This window comes from Egretta garzetta, unplaced genomic scaffold, assembly GCF_000687185.1.
Source record: "Egretta garzetta isolate BGI_Z169 unplaced genomic scaffold, ASM68718v1 scaffold474, whole genome shotgun sequence".
In the NCBI taxonomy this organism is placed as follows: Eukaryota; Metazoa; Chordata; class Aves; order Pelecaniformes; family Ardeidae; genus Egretta; species Egretta garzetta.
In genome coordinates, this window is record NW_009259524.1 from 1,786,900 (window position 1) to 1,811,537 (window position 24,638).

Sequence of the window (24,638 nt, forward strand, 5' to 3'; positions counted from 1 at the left end):
TCCTGCTAGCTTTCAAAGCCTTAAAGAACTGTGGCATGGAAGGCTGGTTATACTCTTCCTAAGAACTTCAGCCTTGGATTTTGCTCACTTGCAGAAAATGGGTTAGAACAAATGCAAGGCATTCTAGCTATTAGATGCTTGGAGTCCTGTTGCTAAACACTGTATTTTAGGCAGCTCTGATCTTTCCAGTCACTGGCCACCAGTCATACATTGTATATTGGGGGTGGTGTGCATGCAGATGGCAAGATACCTCCCCATACTCTTCTTGCAGACATTCTTAACTTTACATTTTAATTTCTGTAGGTTTCTGAATTTGCTCATTCAGTACGTTCATAATTATGTCTATCTGGGGAACTGGGACCTTTGGGTTTTCTGTCCCTGTGCTAGAGTGTGGATTATAAAGCTTGTGCTCTAACACACACAGCTGGCTATTGCTTGGCCCAAACTGGATTTAAGAATAGCGGTAGCAAAAGTAATTGTGGGAAGAAATTTTCTTTTTCTCCTTAATGGTTTCTCCTTCTTTGTAAAGGAAAAAATAAACAAGGAAACTAGCTTCTAAAACAAGGTAACTCACCTAATTTTGTCTTGGCATCTTTGTTAGAAATAGGTGAGCAAGAAAATCTTGTTTGTAGTCATGGCAAGCTGCACTAAGACTGGCCTTCTTGTGGCAAGCATTCTAGCCTTTCAAATAGCCTGAAAATAATGTTAAATATTTCCACCTACATTAGGGCTTGCGGGAAGGTGCAATGCTTCTAGTGGAAGGAGACAAAGCCACCTTGCAAGGAGTGACAGGAGCACGTCTGTTTTTGAGGTAAATGCTTCATTCGAATTTGAATGGATATCCTCCTTCAGACAGAAAGGAAGAGAGACTTCTGTTAAGACTCCTGGCACATGCTGCCTGTCCCCCACCTCAGAAGTTGCTTAATCCCTTGCTTCCATTTCTCTTTGGGGAAAACATGAGTATTGCTTTATGCTCCAAAGGAGTATGACAGCACTCTAAAGGATGTCTAACTTACCCAGTAGGTGCGGTGCTATGCCACTACATCCATTGATGTTTATATTTCCAAATTATAGTTACCGTTCACAGAAAGAGCCCCAGTAGTCAGAAGGCCAGAGGAGTGCCAGCTTGGCCCCGATGCCTTGAACTCTAGAGCAAGGGAACGCATGTCTTTAGTCATATGAACATTACTAAGAAATCTAATATGTATGTCCCATGATGCAGGCAAGGAGGAGGGAGTCAAAACTCTGCTTGTTATGAATAAGGATGCCTTATCCTACTCATAGGAACAGATGGAAGCACAGTAGTCCTAGCTCCTGTTAAAGCTCACAGCATGGTTTGTCTTGTCTTACAGGGGTAAGAAACCAACTGAACACGAGCCTGGAGCAGATTTCAGTTTCCTCCTGATTGACAGCAATCTCCAGAATCTGTAGCCTTGCATATTCTGCAGCAAAAGTCACTGTATGGGAAGACAATGAGGAGGAAGGAATGAGATGCTTCTAGTCCCAGGGTGGGTGGAGAACCTTAGCTTTATAAATAAAGATAAATATGCATTAGTGGGCTCTTTTCCCACCCTAATTCATGTCTCAGACATCTCCTTCCCAGCAAAAAGATAGATTTTATTGCAATACTTGAATAGCTATTCTTAGTCTGAAAGGGTCTGTACATTCAGGTATCCACTTTGATCCCTTCCCCACCAAAAAAGAGTTACTTTAACACAACATAGATAGGGGACAGAGTCAGCTGTTCCTGCTGCCTAGCTTTACCTGCTAAATGGAAGAATTGTTCATTTAGTGTACTGCCACACTAATAGTTTCATTTTTGCGCTAGTAATAAAGGGAGATGTTGTGCATTCAATTACTTTTATTTGCTTCAGACTCACGTTAAATATATACAATGCTAATTATGTACAAAAGTGTGCATGTTAAAAATTGTCAGGTTACAAACTTGCAAATCCTAGAAAAGTGCAAAATTTTAAAACATCTTCCACCATGCTGTACAGGAAAAAATCCATCATTAGCCAATATACACACTCTTAAAACATACTGATCAAAACAAAATAAGACATACAGTATACTCTTAAAGCACCCAGAAGGGAAAAAGATATTGCACAGAAGACTGACAGCAAGTTAATTACAGTGCCTGAAGGCTCATTTTTGAAAGTAGATTATTTCCAATGCTCCTCAGACCTAACATTTAACTCTTAAAAAAGGCATTTTTGGCATTTAAAAATCCATCTGTAATCATATAATTGCACAATCTGTAAGAATTATCAGAAGATACGATTAAGTGTTGCTGTAAGGCCTTTGTTTGCACTCCCTCATTAGCTTTAGTAAAAATTCATCAAACAAACTGAGTAGCATTACAGCTTCCATCAAAATGCTGACCAAAAGGAAGTAAGTCTTACAAGCAGCATTTCTCTAATCTTATATTAAGCTGCTCCTACACAGCAAAGGGTTGAATCAGAACATGTATTGCAAGTTTTTCTTGATTTTTTTTTTTCCCCTCATGGCTTTCTTTAAGCAACAGCTCACAGCTATGTATGACTAAAGCAGTATTGTCAGGTGCAAGACTAAGTTTATTTTAAAAAGTTACTTCAACGCAAAAAATAAGTCTCCCTCTGGAGGAAAATACTGACTAGATAGGAAGCTAAATAAAGAAGTGGCCTCTAAGTTCAGTTAGATCTATGATATATATGGCTGGATTTTTTCTATTTCAATCTCAAAACACCTTAACAGCTTTAAACCATAATCTGTACTGACAATCACGTTTCTGGGACAGAAGACTTGTTATGAAATTGTGTCTGTGCTGAGTATAATCACAGACCTAAGCTCTGTAAGTATTTGCCAAATTTCCCAAGTCCAGTAGACAAAAATAGAAAGAACATACAACTGGAGGAACTCTCTCCTGAAGAAGTGAAAAACCTATTTATTCTGGGCCATTTGGGTAAATGGTAACGAAAAGAAAGATACACCAGTTTTTTTCCACAGATGGACAGCAAACAGGTGAATTAAAACCGAGCAAAGGGTGCCTTTGAACACTACAAGCAGTTCCTCACGTATGGGGTGTTCAAGACTGCAGTAAGATGAATAGCACTGAACTCGAGCTGTGCAGAGCGTGCTATGCTGCCACTCAGAGGCACTTCTGCATTCAGGCATCTGATGACTAATAGTGAAGAAGGGGACAAGTGTTTTACTAATTTATTTTTTTAACTGCAGTAACTTGTCCGAAAAACCTTGCTTCCTTTAAAAGTATGTACTAACAAGGGCAATTAGTAATAACAAGGAGAATTTGGCTCCTTTGGATGGAAGGAAAGATATCTTCCAAACACTTCCGTTGAGTTCTATGTATATGGGTATACAATGAACCCCCATGTATGACTGCACAAGATCTATTACTCTCCCCAAAAGGAGATGACTAACAAGTGTCATGTTTACAGCTGAAACCGACATAGCTTTTAAACCAAAAAGCATGAAAAGCCCATTCTAGAAAGCACTGAAGCACATGCTTGAATTTCCACCCAATTAAGTATAACCCTATGTAGTGCTTTCATCTATCAGTATTTATTAGATCAGGCCTTAGGCTAACATTAGGATACATATTTATATGTTGCTGTTCTTTTTTTTTTTTTTTTTAATTCTTTGAAAGGAAAAAAAAAAATATTCACAGTACCTAGCCTCAGCGTCTAAGCTAGCCAGCAAGGTGCCTTTAACAGTGGAAGAAAGGAGCGCCTTCAGGTGATGATACAGAGCAAGTGTCTACACAGACTCTCAGTGTAGGAGTGGAAGGAGGCTGATATCTCCCTCTTACTCCCCTCCCTAGCTCTAAAGCTCCCTACCGTACCATAATCCATATATAGATACACATTTTCATCTACATAGTAAAAGCTTTGTGAAGCATTTGGTTGCTGTACATGTATTTTCTAATTATTTTGTTAGCTGAGGTTGGGAAAGACTTGCAGAGGAAACAGGGAGGAGGGAGACATGGTCTAGAGAAGTGAGGTATACAGCTCCCATCGACTAAGGCAAGAGTTAAAAGACCTACCTAATTACTGTGCGTTACAAATAAAAATCAATTTATTATTCCTGCAGGACTATCTTAAAGCAGACTAATGTAGAATTGTTAACAGTCCCATACAGAATTTTTACAGTGCAGAAAATTAGTTCTTTGCACTTCATTTAGAGGACACAGAAATACAACTTTAAAGAGGATCCTTATAAAGTAGCCAATTGAGTAGACTATTTAAAGCCTGTAAATACTTTGATGAACTTATTTTGTGGTAATATTCATGGTCTAAGGTATACTGGGGGAAAAAAGCTTGTTTATACCAGCGTTGCAGATGAGCAAAACAATTTTAATGTGTGTGCAGGTGTTACTGGTTTGGGGTTGTTTTTTTCTTTTTAAATCAAACAAACTTCCTAAAACCCAATTCCCACAATGGGTATTAACCATCAAAAGTGCAGTTAGTTTAAGATTGGGATTATTACTTTGTGCTGGTGTTGGTAAGGTACACGAATGATACAAGACATGGTTTCTAGATATCCTATGAGTACTAGGTAAAAAGTATATTGATACAGAGTAATTTGCCTAAGTCAGGTGCTAACGTGAACAGCAAACATTTCACTTTCTGAATGCTCATATAGTACAAGAACTGCACAGACTAGATGAGATTCTTCACTATAGATAAAAAGGTCAACTAAAAATACTATCAAGAATTACAAGTAAATTGATAGAGAGAAATTTAACAAAACATTCTACTTGAAATAAAGGGGAGATGTCTTCTAAATACCATCCTTTGGTATGCTAGTTCAAAACTGTGCTAGGTAGAAGTTATTCAATACTGCTAACTACTTGATCTCATTTATATACAGGTATGAAAAGAGAATCAGTTTTCAGTTTCTTTTAGTTACATATATATATATATACACACATTCCTACTTACTCAGCTTTAAAGGTAAGCATATCTTAAACTTTGATAAATATCATTAGGGTTGTTCCAAAAATTAAATGTAAGAAGATACCACCAAGAATATCTTGACAAATGTAGTGTTATGAAACACCTGTTGCTTAAGACTTGTTTATTCTGAATTCCTTATCAGAATTCTCTCATCTCACAGCTTTACTTTTTACACTTAAATAAATCTTAGTTCAAAACCAAAGGAGAATCTTACTTCACCAATACTACATGAAAAACAAAATGTGATCCTAAGCTTTATTGACTTGAGGAAACCAAAGAATTATGAAAGTCAGTTCACTAATTCACAGTGCACTGCATAACAGACTGCAATTCAACCAACCTAAACAGCTGATCAGAAAAATTATTTTCTACTTTTAAAAAGACATACAAATAAGTTAAAACACCAAAAAACCAACATACCAGCTAATGCTCACACTTAACCACCTATACCTTTTATTTAAAGCTGGTTTTAGATAAGGGCAAAGTGCAGACCTTTAAACCTATGGGGGTCTTTCCAGAGGGCCTCTAGCAGAATGCTAAGCGTGTGATGGTGTATACCTCCCATCCTCAACGACTAGCTAAAAGATCAAAAGGCAACAGTTGTTGCCATTCTGCACGGAGCATGAGGCAGCTCAGAGCTCACCTGTTCCCCTCCTCATTCTGCTGCTGCTGCTTTGTGCAGAGCACAAACTAGCCTCAAGTTTGAGAGCCCAAGAACTGTCCACATTTAAACCCATCCCAGGTATTTGTGAAGATCACCTAATGCTTGTGATGCACCAAAATGATGGTATTCAAATGTCAAAGCTCTTCACCATAAACTCTTTCATCCCCAATTATTGCAGCTACATTATATTTTACTTAAACTGACACAGTGTATTCAGTATTCTTTAATATTAAACTACTAAAAACATTAATTCAACTGTTGTATAAACATACCTAACCCACAGTAGGACGTTTTCAAACCCTTATGCAAACTCCTCTGTGCAAATGACAATAGGAAAACCATGCTCTCACCACACACTACAAAAGACCTATCTTCTCAGTTTTTCCACTTGATTCTGCTAGCCCAGCCCCAAACATCATAATTTCTTCCTGCAAGTAAACGCTGAACCTCATATATGCATTTAAACAGAACATATATGCATATTTATAAAACCCATCAACTCAATGCCCCAAATAAGTTCTTTTTTCACCTTCCCATTACACACAAAAATCTCACATTCTGAGCCGAAATTCTTCTAAACCACTCTCAAAAGAGCTCCCCTGAAATCCTTTCTTCATGAAATTATAATGGACAAACATACTTCACATTTCATATACACACTTAATACTTCCAGAGTATCCTTAGTATTCTTACTGGATAGGTAAATGATTAAAAATAATATTTTTCACTTCGCTACAGCTTATTTGGAAATACGGGATGTGTTCTTTTTACTTACATGGAGTCTGAAAAAAACACACTACTCTACTTTTGGAAATTTAATGCTCTCTTGGCAAGTGACTCAGGGAAATAATTCTTATTTTCTCCTAAATTTCCAGACGATCCAGTCTGTCACAGTGATTAGTTAGAATATTGCAACTATGCATAGACCCACTTGTTCACTAGTCTGATTTATTTTTTCATTTACAAAAGTTAAGAAAAAGCAACACAACTTTTTTTACACAGCACACTGATCAGTCATTAAGAGGGATTTTTTTTTTTTTCCAGTAAAGAAATGGAGGAGGAGAAAAGTTTTAATGAGACTAACAGAACTTGTAAAAATTATCCTTTCATGGGGTAAGAAGGTATTACTATTTCTACAAAGTTAATAAATATTCTGCTGAAAGTTAGTGAAATGAGATTATACATTATGGAGTTCCTCAGGTAGTTCAGCAGCTCCCCAACCACAGGGAATATCTGATAACATTTACAGGAGATACAACACACATTCATTTCCATAAATAAATAAAAATAACAAGAAAAGTGATGGTAGAGGGAAGAAAGGGGTAGCCAAAAGGGAACATACCATCTAACAATCACTTATAGCTCTGCCTTATATCTATAATAGCCTTACCCCATGGTATTTTCTCCTTTTAATAGACATACATACATGTATATACATATATATACACATAAACATACACACATATATACACATGCACACATACCTTTACAAGCCGATCCAAAAATTCATATTTTTCCCTCAGCACCAGGCTTTTCCAACAGTATGGGGTTTATCATTTAAATCATTTACATTATAAAAATGTCAGAATGATAGGTAAACACACACCCTTCTGTCATCATCATGTATCGCTAAACCAAAAAAATTCAGTAATGGCTTCTCCAAAATATACTATACAATCCATAACTATTTTGTTGGATATAGCGCACATAAGGATCTGGTATTTTCTTTTCCCAGGTCTTAAACACATCTTGAAAATGGACAGATTATCTGTTTCCCTGCTTGTTTTTGCAGAAAAAAATATGGCTAACAACTGGTTTGGTGAACACCAAGCCAAGAAACAAACAGGTGCTATTTAATTAAATTGTGCTGCAATGTTTAAATGATTTTGCAGTGGAAATATATCTTTCGTTTGTAGGAGTTGCCTTACTAACGAAGCAGACTGATCTCTGTCCAATACAGATACTGATTCTTCCTCTGTGTTTCTTCGAGATACTAATATATTATGGGATTTCTTGGTGTATGTCTTAGCCTACTTAACAATATAAATAATTTTCAGCAGCGAGTATTTCCTACCTCCTCCAGCTCCTTCACCACCTTCAACTCCTCTGAAGTTATTAACGTCTGTACTTTAAACAATTTCTGATAATCAAGTAGTGCAACACAGATGTTCCTTGCAGAACAGGCTAAAACTGGAACTACACAAAAGAAAATAGCAGTAGCCATTTACAGGAACAAATTGCAATAAATTGTTCATTGGGCTAAAAAACATATCAAAAAGATCATAACTGTCAGCTATACCAATTTTGAATCTGATCACGGCAACTGCCAGAATTTTAATTTACTGCTGGAGAATTACAATGCTGTCAAAGCAAAGCCAAATATCTTCTTTGTGATCAAGGAGCATCTGGCTCTATTCAGCTTCAAATCAAATGCTACTTATCTTAAATTCTATTAGCAAGCTTGGGTTTGGAGATTTGTTTGTTTGTTTGTTTGTTTTCTTTTTCTTTTTTTCTGAAACACAGTTTTAGCAGCTACTTGGAGAGGGATTCTGCTGTGACCAAGTCAACACAAATAAGGAAAAATATGCAAGCAAGCTAACTTGCATAAATACGTATGCTTATTACTATACCTCTACCATAGATTCATCTTCAACAGACTTAAGAATCAAGCCCCTGAAAATTGAGATATACATTTAAAGTGACCAAAAGATTAAACATGTTTCTGGAATCCATGAGAGAAGGTAGGAGCAGCAATCACTTGGAATCTTGAGTGTTATATTCAGTCTCTCCTGATGAAATCTGGCTGAGCCGTTTGCTTGATCCCCACAGCTTTCGGGAAAGCTGACCTGAGCGCATCTGTTTAAAAGTAATTCAGAGAAACAAAAGGAGGGGGAAGGGATAAGGTGGATAAATTAAAAAGGAATTCAGACACTGATTCTGGTGAAATGCAGACACTACAATGTACCACATAAACAAAATTACACCAACAAAAATTATTCAAAAACAAACCAAAAGTTACACTTAGGGATGATTCTTGGGACTGACAAAAAACAACAGACAAAATACTAATCACAGTCTTCTCTGATTTTGAATAGTTAAAGGGATATTGCCAAGTAATGTGTACTTAATACTTAACCTACTTCAAATGGCTTAGAAACAGTGTTTAGATTGCTTTTTTGATAGGAAGGAAAAAAGAGGTGAATATCAAGCAAAAATTAACCAAATTAGAAGAAAGGACATTTTATTTTAGAGATTTCAAACAGAAAGTGCTAGAAGTGAAACGGAAAAGATAACCAAAATGCAGGGCAGTGATGGCAGAAGGAAGGAAAGAGAGAAAGGTTATCTTCTGGTGTCAAATTTATACAGTCTTCCAAAGATCCTAGGTGAAGTGCTCAGAGTAAAATTTCAACCAAAAATAATTCATACTGAATATTCCATAAGTAAAGACAGATAACAAGCAACCAGAGGCCATATGAAATCCAGCATCTGGTAGGTCTGCAATCTGATAACAATTTGTAAGAAACTGTTTTACTTTACTCTGCAAGTACAAAGCTTATGATTGGCCAGTAGTGATCAGCCTGGCAGCTGATTAGTTTATGAAATCCCTTGCAGTTCAATAAACAAGATGCATGCCTTAACAGCACAAGTTTGAGAAAAGTTCCCAGCAGTTAGTACTACAAATTAAGCATGCTTAAGAACTATATCATCACAGCAGCAGTGTTCTAGAAAAGGCACAGTGCTGACAGGGATTAACACTAACAGGCAATAATCCCCCAGACCTCTGCAACACCCCAAATAGCTGAGTAATTGTTAAAAATACAAAAACATTTATTATACTTCACTTCATACTGGATACTGTCAATGCAGAAACACTAAAGGCCAATCTTAATACCAAGCAGCATTTCACTTTATGCACAATAAAGGTCAGTGTCTCCTTTTATCCTAAGGATCAGTATCACCACTGAAATCCAGAACTACAACACTGTCTTCTGTATAAGCATGAAATTCTAGTAATTAATACATACCTTCCAAACTACAAATAAATCAATAAACAAATAAATACCCCACATACACACACTTTTCAAATATATGGATTGATACCATCATAGAAAACTAGAAAATCTGGGACATAATATTGTTCCTTAGACATCTGAGATATTTTTCTTAAAAAATCTATTCACATATTAAGCTTGCAGATCATCTGAATTATAAACAGAAAATCCTGGAAAAAAGTCATTGGAAAGCTTCTACGTTCATAAAAGGAATCCAGTCTTTAAAACAACACTTTCTTCATAGTTAGAAAAATAGATGTGATTAAGAACTGAAAAAAGAAAACAAAAAGCCTTCAGGCTAACAAGATACATAAATTTCAGCCTACAAAAGATCTTTCCTATGGAATAGGAACCTTAGAAATGTCGGTGACTTTAAAACTGCTGTTACAAACATGTTTAACCACATCACAAGCAGCTCTTTGTCATTTCTACAGTAGCAAAAAGCTGTCTAGCCAGAAGTGAGTAGAAACCTCCCTCCCCATCCGCTGGAAGCAAAATCAGACTACCATTGTGTGAAGCCTGCTTCAAATATTAAACTATGTATCTCCTAGGCAAAACATTGAAAAATACTGGCAAATAAAGTCACTCTGTTTTTCACAATTAAAATATAAAATTAAATTAAGACACACTTTTCTGGCATGTACTAAAGTTCATGCAAAAGTGATAATCACATTTTCAAATAAATACACTGCAGCACCACAGAGATCGGGTTATAAAGAGAAGCAGGTTTAAGCTAAAAGTAAAAAAGTACTACTAAAAGTACTTTGAAAGTCACAACGAGACGTACTTAAAGCAAAACCTATGTTTTGCACAAGAAAAATTGGGCATAGCTATTTGACAGATGGATGCTCTGTATTTGATATTGCATATGCAGTAGCAACAAGTTTATATTCACCATATGGAGCACAGAGCATATTGGGAACCTATACAAGCAACTCTTTGTGCATTGCAATTAGAGACTCTTACAGAAATAAGCGCATATTAGAAGATATCTGACAGAAACCATAAAAAAATAAAGTAGAGTAGCTTACTCTCTTTCATTTCCAATTTTCTTCTGGAAACATACTTCATCAAGAAGTGGCTGACAACACACTATCATGTTCAGAAAAGGTTAGCTACTATGACTTTGCTTATTCAGATGTGATAAAGTCTGGAAGTTAGTCCAGCTGAGTTTCCCATCTGTGACCCCTATACACCTTTGATTTTTAATGAGAAATTTCAGCACAGCAGTCTCAACGGTTATTTCTTTCCCACTGAAAACTGAAACTTGCTCTTAAATTTACCCTGCCATAGAGGAGACCTCTTGCTCAACTGGAAAGCAGAAATAAGTGAACTTCCCACTGTTCGGTAGAAAAAGTTCTTGATGGTGGGTTTTACCTCTGCTGGCTTGCCAACACCAACGATAATCAACTTGCCGTCCTCCAAGCCAACAAGGATGTGGCTGTACTCCTTGGTGACAGAAATGCAATGAATTGGCAGTCTCATGGCTAAAGGGGAGATGCTCAGACTGAGGCTGAAATGAACAAAAACCACAAAGAGAAAGCACATCATGTATTTGTGTGCACATGCTGCAAAGAATCACACTGCAGTTGAAATTGCTGTCTGCAGGATGGACTATAAAACACAGTTTCTCAAGGATCCAGTCTGCAATTTCAATTACTGTAAACTCCTACGGAATGAGCTAATCATACCCCAGAACAGAGTTCCAATAACAAGAAAAGGCATGGATGCCTAAGTCACTAAATTAAGACATTTTCACTGAAGAACAGTAACATTAGTCCCATAACTTCCTAAGTGACAAAGATCACTCCCATTCTGGGCAACAGAGCTCTACAGAGCGTAGCAGTAAGTGGAGTTTAAAATTCAGTCCATGAGTTAAACTCAAAACATGAGGCTTGATCCTGCAGTTGCTGAGCTCCTAGTGACTAATCAGACAGGGGCACAATCACAGCTTGCAGATGTCAGACACAGCTCTTCCTAAACTCTGTCAGTTCTAGGTGTATAATTGGGATAAATGCCTGGGAAGCAAGGGGTCTGGTACAACTTCTCAATTTTCATTTTTCTCCCTATCTTAGTTCACCCTTAAAAGAGTTTTTTCAGGGACACAGAAAAAAGCAAAGGCTACCACATACAGCACCAAGCAAAGTCCACATTACACAGCCATTTCTCAATAAGCCTTTATATTTGCATTTCAATAATGATATGTGGTACATTTCAATGGTGGTACATTACCTGTAGAGATCCCGTATGGAAAGAAATCCTTGTAAGCTGCCCATCACGATATACTCGCCAGTCACACACATATCTGACACTTCCTCCTTCAGAGTCTCAGAACCCAGATATTTTCCATTGACAGAATAGAGATGTAATGCATTCTTATCCTGAATAGATCAAAAATAAATCTGTCACAGAGGACTGACTGGATTAAGCGTGTATTATTTGTATCTTTAGCTCACTAACAGGAGCTAACGTGGGCAACGATCCACAGATAATATTGCTGACAACAGTTCCCTTGTTGAATGATACAAGATTACCAAGCCTATATACAATGTGATTGTATACCAGGTCCTGTATGGAAATTTGAAGTTATTCCTCATTACCTCTTGATGTAACATGGTAACGTCTTACCTATCCATCTAATCAATTCCAAGTTTTCTGGAAACATCCACGGATTTAATGAACAGGTCCCTATTTTACAAGGGTTTTTGTCAAGGAAGAAGAAAGGAAGAGAGCACTCTCATATCTTCAGCCCTGCTGCCACCGTCCCTCCCTCCACCCCACTCCAAATTGAAAAGTAGACAGAAATAGGTATATTTCCACAGAGCTAGATCTAGGAACATTTTCTAGAAAAGGTAGAGAATTCTTGACGGATTAAAGACGCAGCTAACACAGCCATCTTAAGTTCTTCCAGCCTCCAAAACCTTGGTCTCTCTCTCCCCATCTGCCCAATGCAGCTAGCATGCCTACATCCAATAAATTTGTCTTCCAAGAAATTTCCCATGCTCATGGAAATTCTAACAGCTCTACCCTTACTAAAGCAACTACCCAGCTACTCAACAGACAGAATAAGCTACACCGTGAACCTTATAGCTATCTCTCCAATCCAAAACTAAGAAACTTCAGTGTAGCCACCAGGCGTCTTGCACACAGAACTTACTGCTCCCCTTATAAGCCTTTGTTTCTGTGCACAGTGGAACATTTCCCCTAGTTTTCCATTGCAAAGCAGCTCTCCCAGGAAGATTTATTAGCACATGCTTGGGCATCTCCCTTGCAGGTGTTTGGAGATTTTCATGAAGCTTACAGGAGCACAGTATGCCTATGATTTATCTTTTAAATTTACTCAAGTTGGCTAGCAAAATAAAAAAAGGAGACAGACACAGCATGCTCAAAAAGCCTCATTACTTTAGGAAATCAGGATAAAGTTAGGTACATTTATGATTAAAGTCTTCAACGAAAGAAACAGAGGCATTCCATGAACCTAAGTACCTTAAGAGTAGTCTTTCCTTCTATGCTGGTGTGGACAACTATATGGCCTTCCCAGGACACAGCCAGATTGGGAACAGTCAGCAGGAGAGAACTCTCACAAGGTGGTCGCAAAGTCCTCATGTACTGACCTTTCCGAATAGTGTGGACAATAACAGTCCCATCCTGGAGTGACCAAATTTAGGTAAGTTGTTACTTAGCAGGTAAGTTACCACAACACACCGAAAGAGTACTTAAATACAGAGGGAATATTTTGAAAGCACTTAAATCTTTAACTGGAGATCAAGACTCCTGACCATTAAGAACTCCACACAAAGAAGCCTTCCCCTCAAGGCCATGTACTATAGGCATATGAAAAAACAAATGCCAACAGGGCAAGAGGGGAAGGATAGGCAGCAAATCAGCCATTTCATAGGTCACATTTATGAGTAGGCATTACATGCAGTACAGAGTCAGAGTTCAGAAACCTGCCGGTGTAGTACAGTATGGTAGAGCATGAGTAAGCTGCACAGAACCTTCAAGGTTAAGGAAGCAGGGAAGAAACCGTCACAGAATTGTTTCTATGAGAAACTTAAGATCTCCGAATAAGTCCACACACATTAAAGCTTGTCTGGGTAGTGACACAACATGGTAGCTGAGGTCTATGCTGTGCAGAGCAGTTTGAGACAGCCTGATTTAAGCAGGTAGCAAGGGACATGGCACATATCTTCTTAGTGCGCAAGGCTGAAGAAAAAAAATTGTGCAATAGTAACATTTTTTGTATTATTCTTAATCAACTTCAAACACGCTCTGTGGTTTGGGTAGAGAAGAGGCAAAGAAGAGAAAAGTATGAGGATGCTTACCCTGGATCCTGACACTGCCATATCCAGTTCAGTGCTGATGCCAACACTCGAAACTTCATCTGTATGCCCATAAAGGATCTGTAATGGCTTAGGTGCCAGGCCTACAGGCACTCCTCCCTGAGAGTAACAAAAAGTGCAATGACACATTCTCTTGCAGCTGAAGGACAAACAAAAAATAAATTTCTGGTATCTTCAGTATCAGTTGTGTGAAATGTATATTTGACATAGGCCAAAACAAAAGGCATAACTCACCCATTCCAATTTTAATTTATTGCCTTTTATGTCAGCAGCCCTATTTACTGAAATCACAAGAATGAATGAACATACAGTTACTGCATGGATGTGAAAGACAGAGTTACTTAGCTGACTTGTTTCTATCCCTTCAGACGTGCAGGTGTGCAAGGACCACAGTGAGCAGTCCTAACAGGAGTTCTTCACCCTGCCCCCCCCCCCATCCACCTACTTTTTCTTCACCCATGTATCTGGGCTCATTCAGTTCTTACAGTTCACCCTGGAATTAAAAACTATCTTCACAGCCAAGCTTAAACAAGCTGAAAGCAATTTTGCTGAAAATTACAGCAACTCTGTTCCATTTTCTAAGGAAAAGTAAGGAAATAATCACTTCTCAGTGCCTACCAGTAGTATGATATGCAAAGGAAATCTTGCAATAATGCTCATTTAAAAAAGTCACTTCCCCACATGACTGCAGCAGGGTGTCAAAATTATGTAGCATTTTTGTTTCAGTGAGTGTTCTGTCAGCATATAGAGACTTATTCTCAAACCAGTTCTAAGGCAAGACCCATGCTTAGAGAGAAGGTACAGTAGATAGTTCTGCAGAGGACTCTCTAGTCTCATTTCTGTGATAGAAATGTGACTGCCAACCAAGCCCTGAAAGCCCAAAGTATGCAAGAATGCAGAACAAATGTCAAAATACAGAGCTGAGAAAGAAGGTGACAATGCAGAGCAGAGAAGTATAATGGAAGTGACAGTATGCAGTTCATTGCCACCACTTTGTAAAGAACAAGATAAAACACTCACAAGAAGAATTTACAATACATACAACACCATTTATATATCCATTAAATAAAAAATAACATGAAAAATCAATTCTAAACAAAGACAATCTTCAGAGGCTGACTTATTTAGCTCACACTGAAAAGATAAATAACCTAAAAAGTTTCCAACATTTATCCTCACTTGAGACAAAAAAGATACCGTAGTGAACACTAAGGTCTCACCTTTTGACCACACATGATTGGTACAAAGTACTCCTTGAAAGAATTATAAATACTCCCACCACAAAGACAGCTTCCACAAAAGCACCTGCAGTTATAAACCACTGTACTGGTTTCATGTGTTTACTTCAGTTCAACAATAAGAACAAGGTGACCTGAACAAATGTACTGTCCATAGCATGACAGCTCCACCCTGCACTTAATCCTACTTGTATATCTGTAATGCAGCCATCAGAAATGAACATTTAAAATGCATACTATGGAACTGGCCTCACATTTTGAGTGTAAGTACACACATGCATCACACAACCACTTTCATTGTGTGAAAGCACAAGACCAATATTAAAGAATTCTAAAACACCAGTGTAAATCCAGGTAACAGACTAGTGTTGTCTTTGCTAACTTCTAGTGTAGTAATCAGTACTTCCCACAGAGGAAACACAATGTAAAACGCACCTACTGGAGTGAACAGCAGCCTAGAAATTTAAAAATCCTCAACTGCAAACATTGTTCTGACTAATTCTGGTAGTCTCAAGCAGTGTCTCTTCTTCCATTCTTCCATCTGTACAATGGGCTATAATATTTGCCCACCCCAAAAATAATTTATGAAATCATTAAGAGTGCCTCTAAAATACTGTACTTCAGCTATATAGGAACTAATATGTATAGTGAATAATTCAAATACAGAAGACAACAGAAGTAACAAAATTACTAGCTAATCAATTTTAGGGGACTATCTTCCCTGCAAACCTGAAAGGAAATCAATAAACCATCATAGCAAAAGAGAGAAGCACAAAAAAAAGCATTCAGAAACTGCTTCTCAGAGTATGCCTAAAAAAAACTGCTGAACTATTTGCCATATGATACAGGTAGTATCTCTGGAGCCTGAAATTAAATGAATTCCACAGTAGTCTATTGCCAAGCAGGTCACAATATCTAGATAAAAGAAAGAAAACAGGAAGTTACCACATAGATATTTAAGGCTAATTTCCAACAGAATGACAATGTGTGTGCAATATGTCAACAATGTATCCTAATTTGTAGTCAGCATGAAATGTTCCACTGTGATAAGGGCTGATGAGACTGTATTAAACAATGAAGTCATACAGCCAGGTGTACCAACCTGACTTAATCAGCTTTGCTACCTAAAAACTGTAGTCAAGCCTGATTTTGAAACTACATTAAACCATGACTAGAGAGCCACGCTCAAGTATTTACATATAATCATGGATCAAGTATTATTCTGTTCTTACACTGCCATTCCTTCATAACCACTATGCTTGTCTGCCCAAGTGCATTGGCTATAATTCTTCCCCAAAAGACCAAATGTCAACATACAATACATAAACCCTTTCATTTCACAACAGAAAGAGTTACTAACCCATGTGCCTGATGTGCTGTCCAATCAGCTTGCCTTTTGTAAGAGATGTCACTCTGATGCTATTGTCCCAGTGTCCTCCACTAAAGAGCAGTTTTGCATCATGGGATACTGCAAACAACTTAGAGGTGATCTCCAGCCCTGGTGCAAAAGGACCACTCATATTGCGCTGTGTTCTGTAGGCAAATGGTAAGCAGTTAAGAGTAACCTTAGCTCAAACCAATATATTTTGCACTGCCTACATCCTTAAAAATTAATAAGAAATTCCATCTAAAGAAGAGGGCATATCTTAAAAAAAAAAAAAAAAAAAAAAAAAAAAAAAAAAAAGGTGAAATTCTGGTCTCCTTATATGCATGCCAAAACTCTCACTGCCATCAGCAAATGGAAGCAAGATTTAACCTTAGATCTTTTCAGTCTTTTATGCAATTTGATTCTGTATGGGTAAATCAGGTCCCTATTAAGTATTGTAAAATTAAAGAAAAACAGGAATTTTCTAAAAACCAAAGAAACAAACCCACCACATATACCTGCACTATAGTGTAAGAAAATATGAAGACTGCTTGGAATCTCATGATTCCATGGTGAGTTTTATGACTGATAATCAGAAAAAAAAATTAGAAGTAGTTCTAAGAATGAAGAAACTTGAAATGCCACTTACGTAACTCTTTGCTAGAACAATATTACAGATTAGAGGTAATATTACTGAACATCAGAAGATGCGTTCTTAGGTGAAAAAGCCAATGAAAAAAGTACAATCCACTGACTGTTGAACAGTTACTGTATTTTATTACTGTAGATGTATTCATCCGCACCTCTTCTCATCATTTGCTTACTTGGGATTTGTCACTGTGGTATCTCTGATGAATGTAAAATAGTTGGAGATATTTTTATCATAAGGTAGCCAACCATGAGTTCCAATAATGCAGTTCAGACTCGCTGTTACCTAAAAACATTGGGTAGAAAAATTGGTGAAACCCAGAGGTATATTTTCTGCTTGCCTTTGATAGTATTGGAGCTTGCATAAAATCCAGCATAGACTTCTTGAAAATTTCTCAGAAAGAAAAGTAGTACACACACCCCTCCTCCCAAAAACTAAAAAAAAAAGAAAAAATCCAGCTCAGATGAGTTAATCCACATGTAGCAAGCTAGAATAGTGTATGTTCTAGATAGGTCAGAGAAGTTGAATGGGGGGGGTGCAGGAGACAAACAAAAAGCCCAGCCAACCAACCCCTCTCAAACATTTCATTACAATTCAGTCATTTAGTTTAAGCTGCTCATTCCCTTCTTTGAAATAGTAATCATTAACAGTTAACATTCACACAGGAATTTTTAAAAAAATTGTACTACGGTTCTATTTCTGAAAGAGTAAGAAAGGAATCTAAATATTTGAGGTTATTTTCATCAGATATTTAGAAAAAAATACAATGAGAATTTTAGATGTGTCCAAATTCCAAGTGACAGATGCACATATCGCGTTAAGCCTGGGCAATAAATTTGACCTATAAAATAGGAGTAGTAGAAAAGAATATTCTTTCCTGCAAAACCTAGGTATTATTGCACAGGGGCCAGTATGCAGACCATACATACAGATGTAAATACAAAACCACTCTCCTCCTCTCATCATTTGGCCATAGTACCAGCACCTGCATTAGTCAGTGCAAAAGTTAAAATTAAGAACAGTACAGGCCTTTAGTTTGTATACACCACATATGGTATAGTTTAATAGATGGGTTAGAAAGTAACAGTAAACATACTGATGCCATTAATAACTCAATCCTGACATTTTAAAGCTGGGCTGCATTGCATTAGGAATTTGATTGCTACCATGGAAGTGGATCAAGTGGGCAACTTACAATGTACCTCATAACAACTTACATTCATGCCTCATCAGCTTTTAAATGCCATTCAACAAATCAGCCTGGCTTCTCTTTAGAAGACAAATATTTAACTTACAACTGACATTCATTATCGGTTTAAAGGAACACATTTGAACAGGAACAGTTAAGTGTTTCTCTACAAGCTGTATGAAAAAAAATACACCTATTTGACGGTCTGTGGTCTAAGAACAGTATTGACACATGCAACTCACCAAGATCTCTGGGCTTCCCTGAGAAATAAAGGAACGTGACTGATTCCTGGGGACAACAGCTTTGATGATGGGCACACCATCACTGATTCCCTAAGAGAAAGGACATGGGTTTGGTCTGATTATATCCAAGAGCTACAGGACAAATCTAGAACCTGTAAAGATTAAGACCCCTCTGTAATCAATGTCAGACCTGTACACTACTCTAAGGCACACATATTCGGTTCATGCAGCTATGCTTTGTCCCAAACCGCAGAAACAAAACCCCGGCTCTGTGCTGAATCAGTGAGTTTAGCTACCAAGTTCAGTGAGTCCTCAGATGCCACCAGTGACGTTCTAAGCTTTCTTGTTGTGGTGGCTAACTTAATATCCAAACAATACCCACAGAAGTGGCCAGCAGATACAAATTTATGGGATTCAACCTCTATCTATGAAGCTAACTAAAAAGACAGAGCTCATTTTATACACATTGCATTTTAAAATATTTTCTTTAAATAGGAAGCAAGTTCATTTTCATCTAGGTTGTGACCTTCTGTTTCAAGTACATCAGAATTTTCAGATTAGACTTTAAACAATTTCAAGTAATACATCTACCTCTATGAAGAATGACTTCAGTTCAGTGAGGTGTTGGAAGATATTCAGAGTAGAGGTATCACTTTTAGTTAGTCTTTGCACTACCTCTTCTGCTGACAGCCTTTGCGGATGGGGCTCCTAGGAGACAATATTTGAAGGAATATCAAATAACACAAATTTATCAATTTGTTTAAGTCACATAAAATACTCAGAACCTTATTGGCAATCAATGGGAAAACAGACTCTTAATCACATAATTTCCCTTCTTAAAGTAAATTAATTTCTTCTGAAAATGGTATGCTAAATTTCCCCAGTGTGACTTTTACAAATGGTAATGTGGCGAAGACTTAACATTCCTAAAATTACAAACCATTATCTTACAAACCTTTACCTTTTAATTTTTTTCAGAAGTCCTTTGTAACTCAGTTGGATTTAACCACAAAGGTCTGACTGAGAAGGAACAAAGAGCATTACCTTTAACAGCTGACAGGGAGTTTGTCCAAAATTGTTTATCATCCCTTCTAAAGCTTTCCTTTCTTTCTCATCTGTTAAAGCATCCAAATCAACAGCTCCTGAATCACAACCAGAACGACGAAGGATAGAAAAAAAGAACATAATCCAAAAAACTTATTGAGAACCGATATGGTCAACAAGTGTTGCAAAACTTAAATTAATTGCAGCACTATCATCCTTTACCCCAGAAAAGCCTCCAAACAGTGACCCCATATAAAAGATAATCTGAAAACTCCACACTGCCCTTGGAATTTTAAGTGCATCTGTAAGTGCAAGAATTGCAGGGTTTTGTCTTTTCAAATGAATTCAATATACTTCATGCATGCAGTAAGTTGCACAGAAAAACCACCCAAAATTCACCTTTGGAATTAATAGACTAACATTTGTCTTCAATATTTGTTGTTTTTAAGCAACTTGTCTTGACTCCTAAGCCACAAGAAACCCCTCCCCACAAATGCTTTTAAGCAAGCAAATGAGAAACTAGCAAAAACCCCTATGCACTTTTAGAAACAAAATATAAGCAACTGGAACAGCCCCTTTAACTTTTAAAATTTTATTAACATTTCAGATTCACAATTCCTGATCAAAGCATCAAATATTCTGGTTACTTGGTGATAAATTCCAAGTTATGCTGCCATATTGCATCTATAATTCTGGTGCCTTGCCATATGCTACTGTATGGCAAGCTCACAAATCGAGTGTTTTCTGTCTAATACTGAAACCCAGAAGTCCAATGATAACGACAAGAGAGCATACTGCTTTGTACCTTCATAAGTACAATAATAGAACACATTGAGTGCCTCCACTGCAGCGGGTCCCCTCTGCTTGTAGCCAAAAATCAGATCTATCCATTCATGAAGATGAGCAGAAACATACTCAGATTCCTAGGAAGAAAAAATTGCTCTTTTAAGAATAAGAATACTGCTCCCTTCTTGAAGTATTTACTATTTTCTGTGAAAAAGATTTAATTCCTAAACTAAGAGTATCCACAAATTAGGTATATACCAATGTATAGGGCAGAAGCATAAGAATTTCCATGTGTGTTAAGGGTAGTAGATGCCAGGTAAGGGGTTAAATTAATACAGCGAAGCAGCACATCTAGACTACTGAAATGCAACTTCGCAAGGGAAGGAAAGCTGCTAGTTCCCTAGTACCATACAGAATAATTTATAAGAAGCAAGGGAAGCCTTATCACTTAAACTCACCTAATTCTGCATTTTATCTCCTAGGCCAGCAAACTCCCAAATTATTAGTATCTTCAGGCTTTTTCCTTTTGAGCATTTTAGCAACATGGACAGTGCTTTTAACTGAAAGTTCTAATGGTACTTGTGACGTCAAATGCAACCACAACCCTAATTCAAATGTAGTCCCAGTATTTTACACTTAAGCCACAGTGACACTTTGTAGGTCTACCTTCTTTACCATTACTTCACACATATAAACATCATCTTACCAGAGCCTTCCTGTGTTTGTAAATGAAGTCTTCTGGGGAGTGGGCCCATTTAGGGAGAACAACATCATTTACCACCTCTTTGGATATTTGCAGCTGACCTAAGTTAAAACCTAATGAATAATTTGGAGAATTTTAAAAGTTACTACAAAATATTTCAAATATCTTAATTTCTCAATAACGATGAAAAAGCATTCTTTTCTCAATACAAAGGAAAGATATTGGAAAATTCTTAATGTAAATCTCCAATAACCCTACCACTGACACTGGAGGCTAAGTTCTGCTTTGAATGTTTAAAATTTTAAATGATACAGGAAAATAATTGTCCAAAGCACCTAAATTACTTCAAAGCTGAAGTCCCAACCTTAAAAGTAGCATTAATCGTTTACACACCTATCTGTAAACATACCTGCATTTGCTTTGTTTGACCAGGATTAAGAGTCCAAAACACTTCAATGAGGTTATTCATAAGAATGAAGTTACTTATAGGCTTTCAAGAAGTCTAGCTTTCATTAGAACAACTCTAAATACTTAAATGACCTTTGAAAGCATTGGCTATTTCCAATTTTTGTAAGTTAGAACTCTAGTAGATTGTAGCTAGCAGACTAAATTAGCAGCAGTACAAACATACAAATCCATTTTTAAACTGTCCAATAGGTAGAGAAACAATTCCTTATGCAATAAATGTGAATTAAAAAATGGGTAGGTATCTCATATCAGAGTGCAGGATGCTGTCTTTTCAATCAGCATTTTTTATATATATAAAATATATATATATCGAGAGAGTGGAGTGAAACTTTTTTTTTTTCTTTCTTGTGATGGGTACTGAAATCTTACATGGCTCTAAAATCAGATGACTTAACACTGCATTGGAAGATAACAGTGACAAGCAGAAAATAAGCTGGTTGCCTAGAACAAACAAAACACCTCACGTTTGAAGATATACAAACTCTATCACCCAACGAACCCAGTAAAAAGAAAACAAATTAATCTGTATTAACTTTTGCTAACTATTTAATCAGTATTAACTATTGCTAACTTTTTCAAACATCCAAATTAACATCTCTGACATTTTATATTGGGTAAACAACACTATTTTTAGCCATCCTTAAGCCCCCAGTCTGAATTTTAAACAACTTTTACGGTTCTGCTTAACACAACCGCTGTCTTCATTAAACAGTTTGAAACCAGCATAATGATTAGTAATTTCTACAAGCACACTATGAAGCTTAAATAAGAAGTGTTCCACAACATTCGCAAACGGTTCTAACAATTATTTTCTGAAGAATAAAAGAACAGTTTTCTATGAGATTATTCTGAGCAGTCAGCTCACCATTTTGATTCTCCAGGAACTCTGGGAAGTAGAAGAACTCTGGGATAAGTTCCTTGACATCATTGGGGTTGTCCATGAGAGCCTGCCAGGTAGCAGGAATAGAGTGGAACTGCCTGTCAGCACAATCGAATCTGTGGATCAGAAAACTCAGGTTAGACTTTGATCAAAGTCTAAAATGATAAGGAAGAAAAAGAAAAGGTGCTGCTTATTTGCTGACAGCATACCTGCCACTTTGAAGTTGGATATGAAGTGTTGTGAAAGGTTCTACACGAATGAGATAATGCATGACACCAGCAGCATTTGAGTAATGTGTTCCATAGTGAAATTTGTCAATTATCCCAAGGGGATCCTCAAAATTCTCATATCTAAAAAAAATAAATCTTTATAAATACATCTGAGCACTACAGCTGTTTTATATGTGGATTATAATTATTGAAGACAAGGATTCAAAAGAAGCAATCACAGCAATCTATAAAGAAAAATACGTTGCGTGCTATTAAACAGGAAGATTCCGATTCTAACTTAGAAAGTCCCTAAGCAAAAGCCTGCTGAAAGACAGAAATGTACACTACACTGGATAAAGCCTTTGCATACCTATTCTTATACTCTTCACAGGGCATTTGCTATCAGCTGTCAGAAACTGAATAAAGGGCAAGACAGGCCTGATTTAGCATGACTTTATACTAAACAGACAAAATCCTCCACATCACTAAGCTGAATATTTATTATTGAAGGAACTTGTGTCAGTTTCCTGCAAGATTTAAAAAAAAAAAAAATTTTAAAAAAGTGTGTGTGTGACTGCGTCAGGATGCAGAAAACAGATTTATTTAATACTCATGCCCATTTCCTTTTCTACTGGCAAACTCACTCTACAGTACTATGCCACCATCTGGCTGACATATTCCTGTGTGTCACAAGGCTAGTAAGAGAAATTATAAACATACTGCTAGAGGACCAATTTCATTACAGTCAGGGCTAGAGCCTAAACATTCAAAGAAAATTCTCCGTGTTCCAAGTTTTCAGAAGAAAGCTGGTTTTGGAAGACGCCTGACAAGTGCAATCTGGCATGATAGCGCGCTTGCTCCCCACACTAGCAAAAAAGGAAGGATTGCTACACTGATGTGTGGGTGTAAGTACTTGTCATTCCTACCTACAGAGGAGTTGCTGGAAGTCACCGAGTTATATTTTATTTCAAAGTTAATAATCTATGCCTGAAAAAAAGAGCATGAAGCACAGATTTAGGATCAATGCTACCTCTCAGCACAGGCAGCTCAACCCATCAGTATGATTTCACATTCCTTATCTTGAAGCAGACATGGGGCACAGCATGTCTCTTCAAGCTGCTGGGCCACTAAATTAAGTGTTTCTACAGCCTTTCAGTTTTTCATCTCCACAACTGAAAAGTTAAAACAGTAAGTTTTGTCATTTCAGTGCCATATAAGCTAACTAAAAAAAAAAGCAGGAATAACACATCAACAACCTTTGCAAATGCATCTGTGATGTTATAAAACTAGCTTTTAAAAAATTCACTGTCACCACTTTATTTTTAAAATGTGTTATTAGCCTGGAAGCTTAGAAAAGACAGAAACATAACTGAGTGTTCAAATACATACTTCTCTTTCACAGCCTTAGCGTTCTTTTCATTTACCACCCCTATGGGTTTGGACAGATCCCTAAAGACCGCAGGATTATTCAGGTCCAGTTCTTCTGAAGTGTAATCTCGTAAAATCCAGGGGAACTAAAAAAAGTGCCAAAGATGAAACTGAGATTAAAAATCCATCTTTCAAAATAGAAAACACACATACTTTTGGCAAAATTTAAGAATTATTTTAATTACCACAGGATATTGAGCAAGGTCATTGTAAGTTCGTCCTGCCATTGTGTTCAGCTGAATAAGGTAGTCAAAGTTGGATATTTCTCTATTCACCCATTTCTGAAGGACAAAAAAGATAAATGAAGTCACTATAGCAAAGATACCACTACAGCAAATTACATGCCTTGTCACTATTTATCTGCAAGAGGATAGTATCGGTATAAGACTGTAAGAATGGTAGGAAAGTCCAAATTTAATTTC

At 37.1% G+C, this 24,638-nt stretch overlaps 2 protein-coding genes across 2 annotated transcripts in view; one reads left to right on the forward strand and one right to left on the reverse strand.

The window, feature by feature from the left end:
- Positions 1-8,130, forward strand: part of LOC104125103 (alpha-aspartyl dipeptidase) — a gene marked incomplete at its 5' end in the record, with an annotated part of 13,401 nt that extends 5,271 nt beyond the window's left edge. Inside the window, 2 exons of the mRNA XM_009637507.2 lie at positions 729-811; positions 1,353-8,130. Coding sequence (XP_009635802.1) covers positions 729-811; positions 1,353-1,431 — 162 coding nt within the window. The remainder of the gene's footprint in view (positions 1-728; positions 812-1,352) is intronic.
- NBEAL1 (neurobeachin like 1) overlaps positions 3,617-24,638 on the reverse strand; it is a 93,510-nt gene continuing 72,488 nt past the window's right edge. The window contains 17 exon segments of the mRNA XM_035893044.1: positions 3,617-8,475; positions 11,049-11,184; positions 11,904-12,052; positions 13,158-13,319; positions 13,997-14,113; positions 16,073-16,167; positions 16,613-16,785; positions 17,443-17,552; positions 18,699-18,788; positions 19,290-19,406; positions 19,743-19,840; positions 20,548-20,665; positions 21,235-21,344; positions 22,565-22,695; positions 22,789-22,929; positions 24,178-24,302; positions 24,402-24,497. Of these exon segments, the coding sequence (XP_035748937.1) occupies positions 8,374-8,475; positions 11,049-11,184; positions 11,904-12,052; positions 13,158-13,319; positions 13,997-14,113; positions 16,073-16,167; positions 16,613-16,785; positions 17,443-17,552; positions 18,699-18,788; positions 19,290-19,406; positions 19,743-19,840; positions 20,548-20,665; positions 21,235-21,344; positions 22,565-22,695; positions 22,789-22,929; positions 24,178-24,302; positions 24,402-24,497 (2,070 nt within the window). The 3' untranslated portion in view covers positions 3,617-8,373.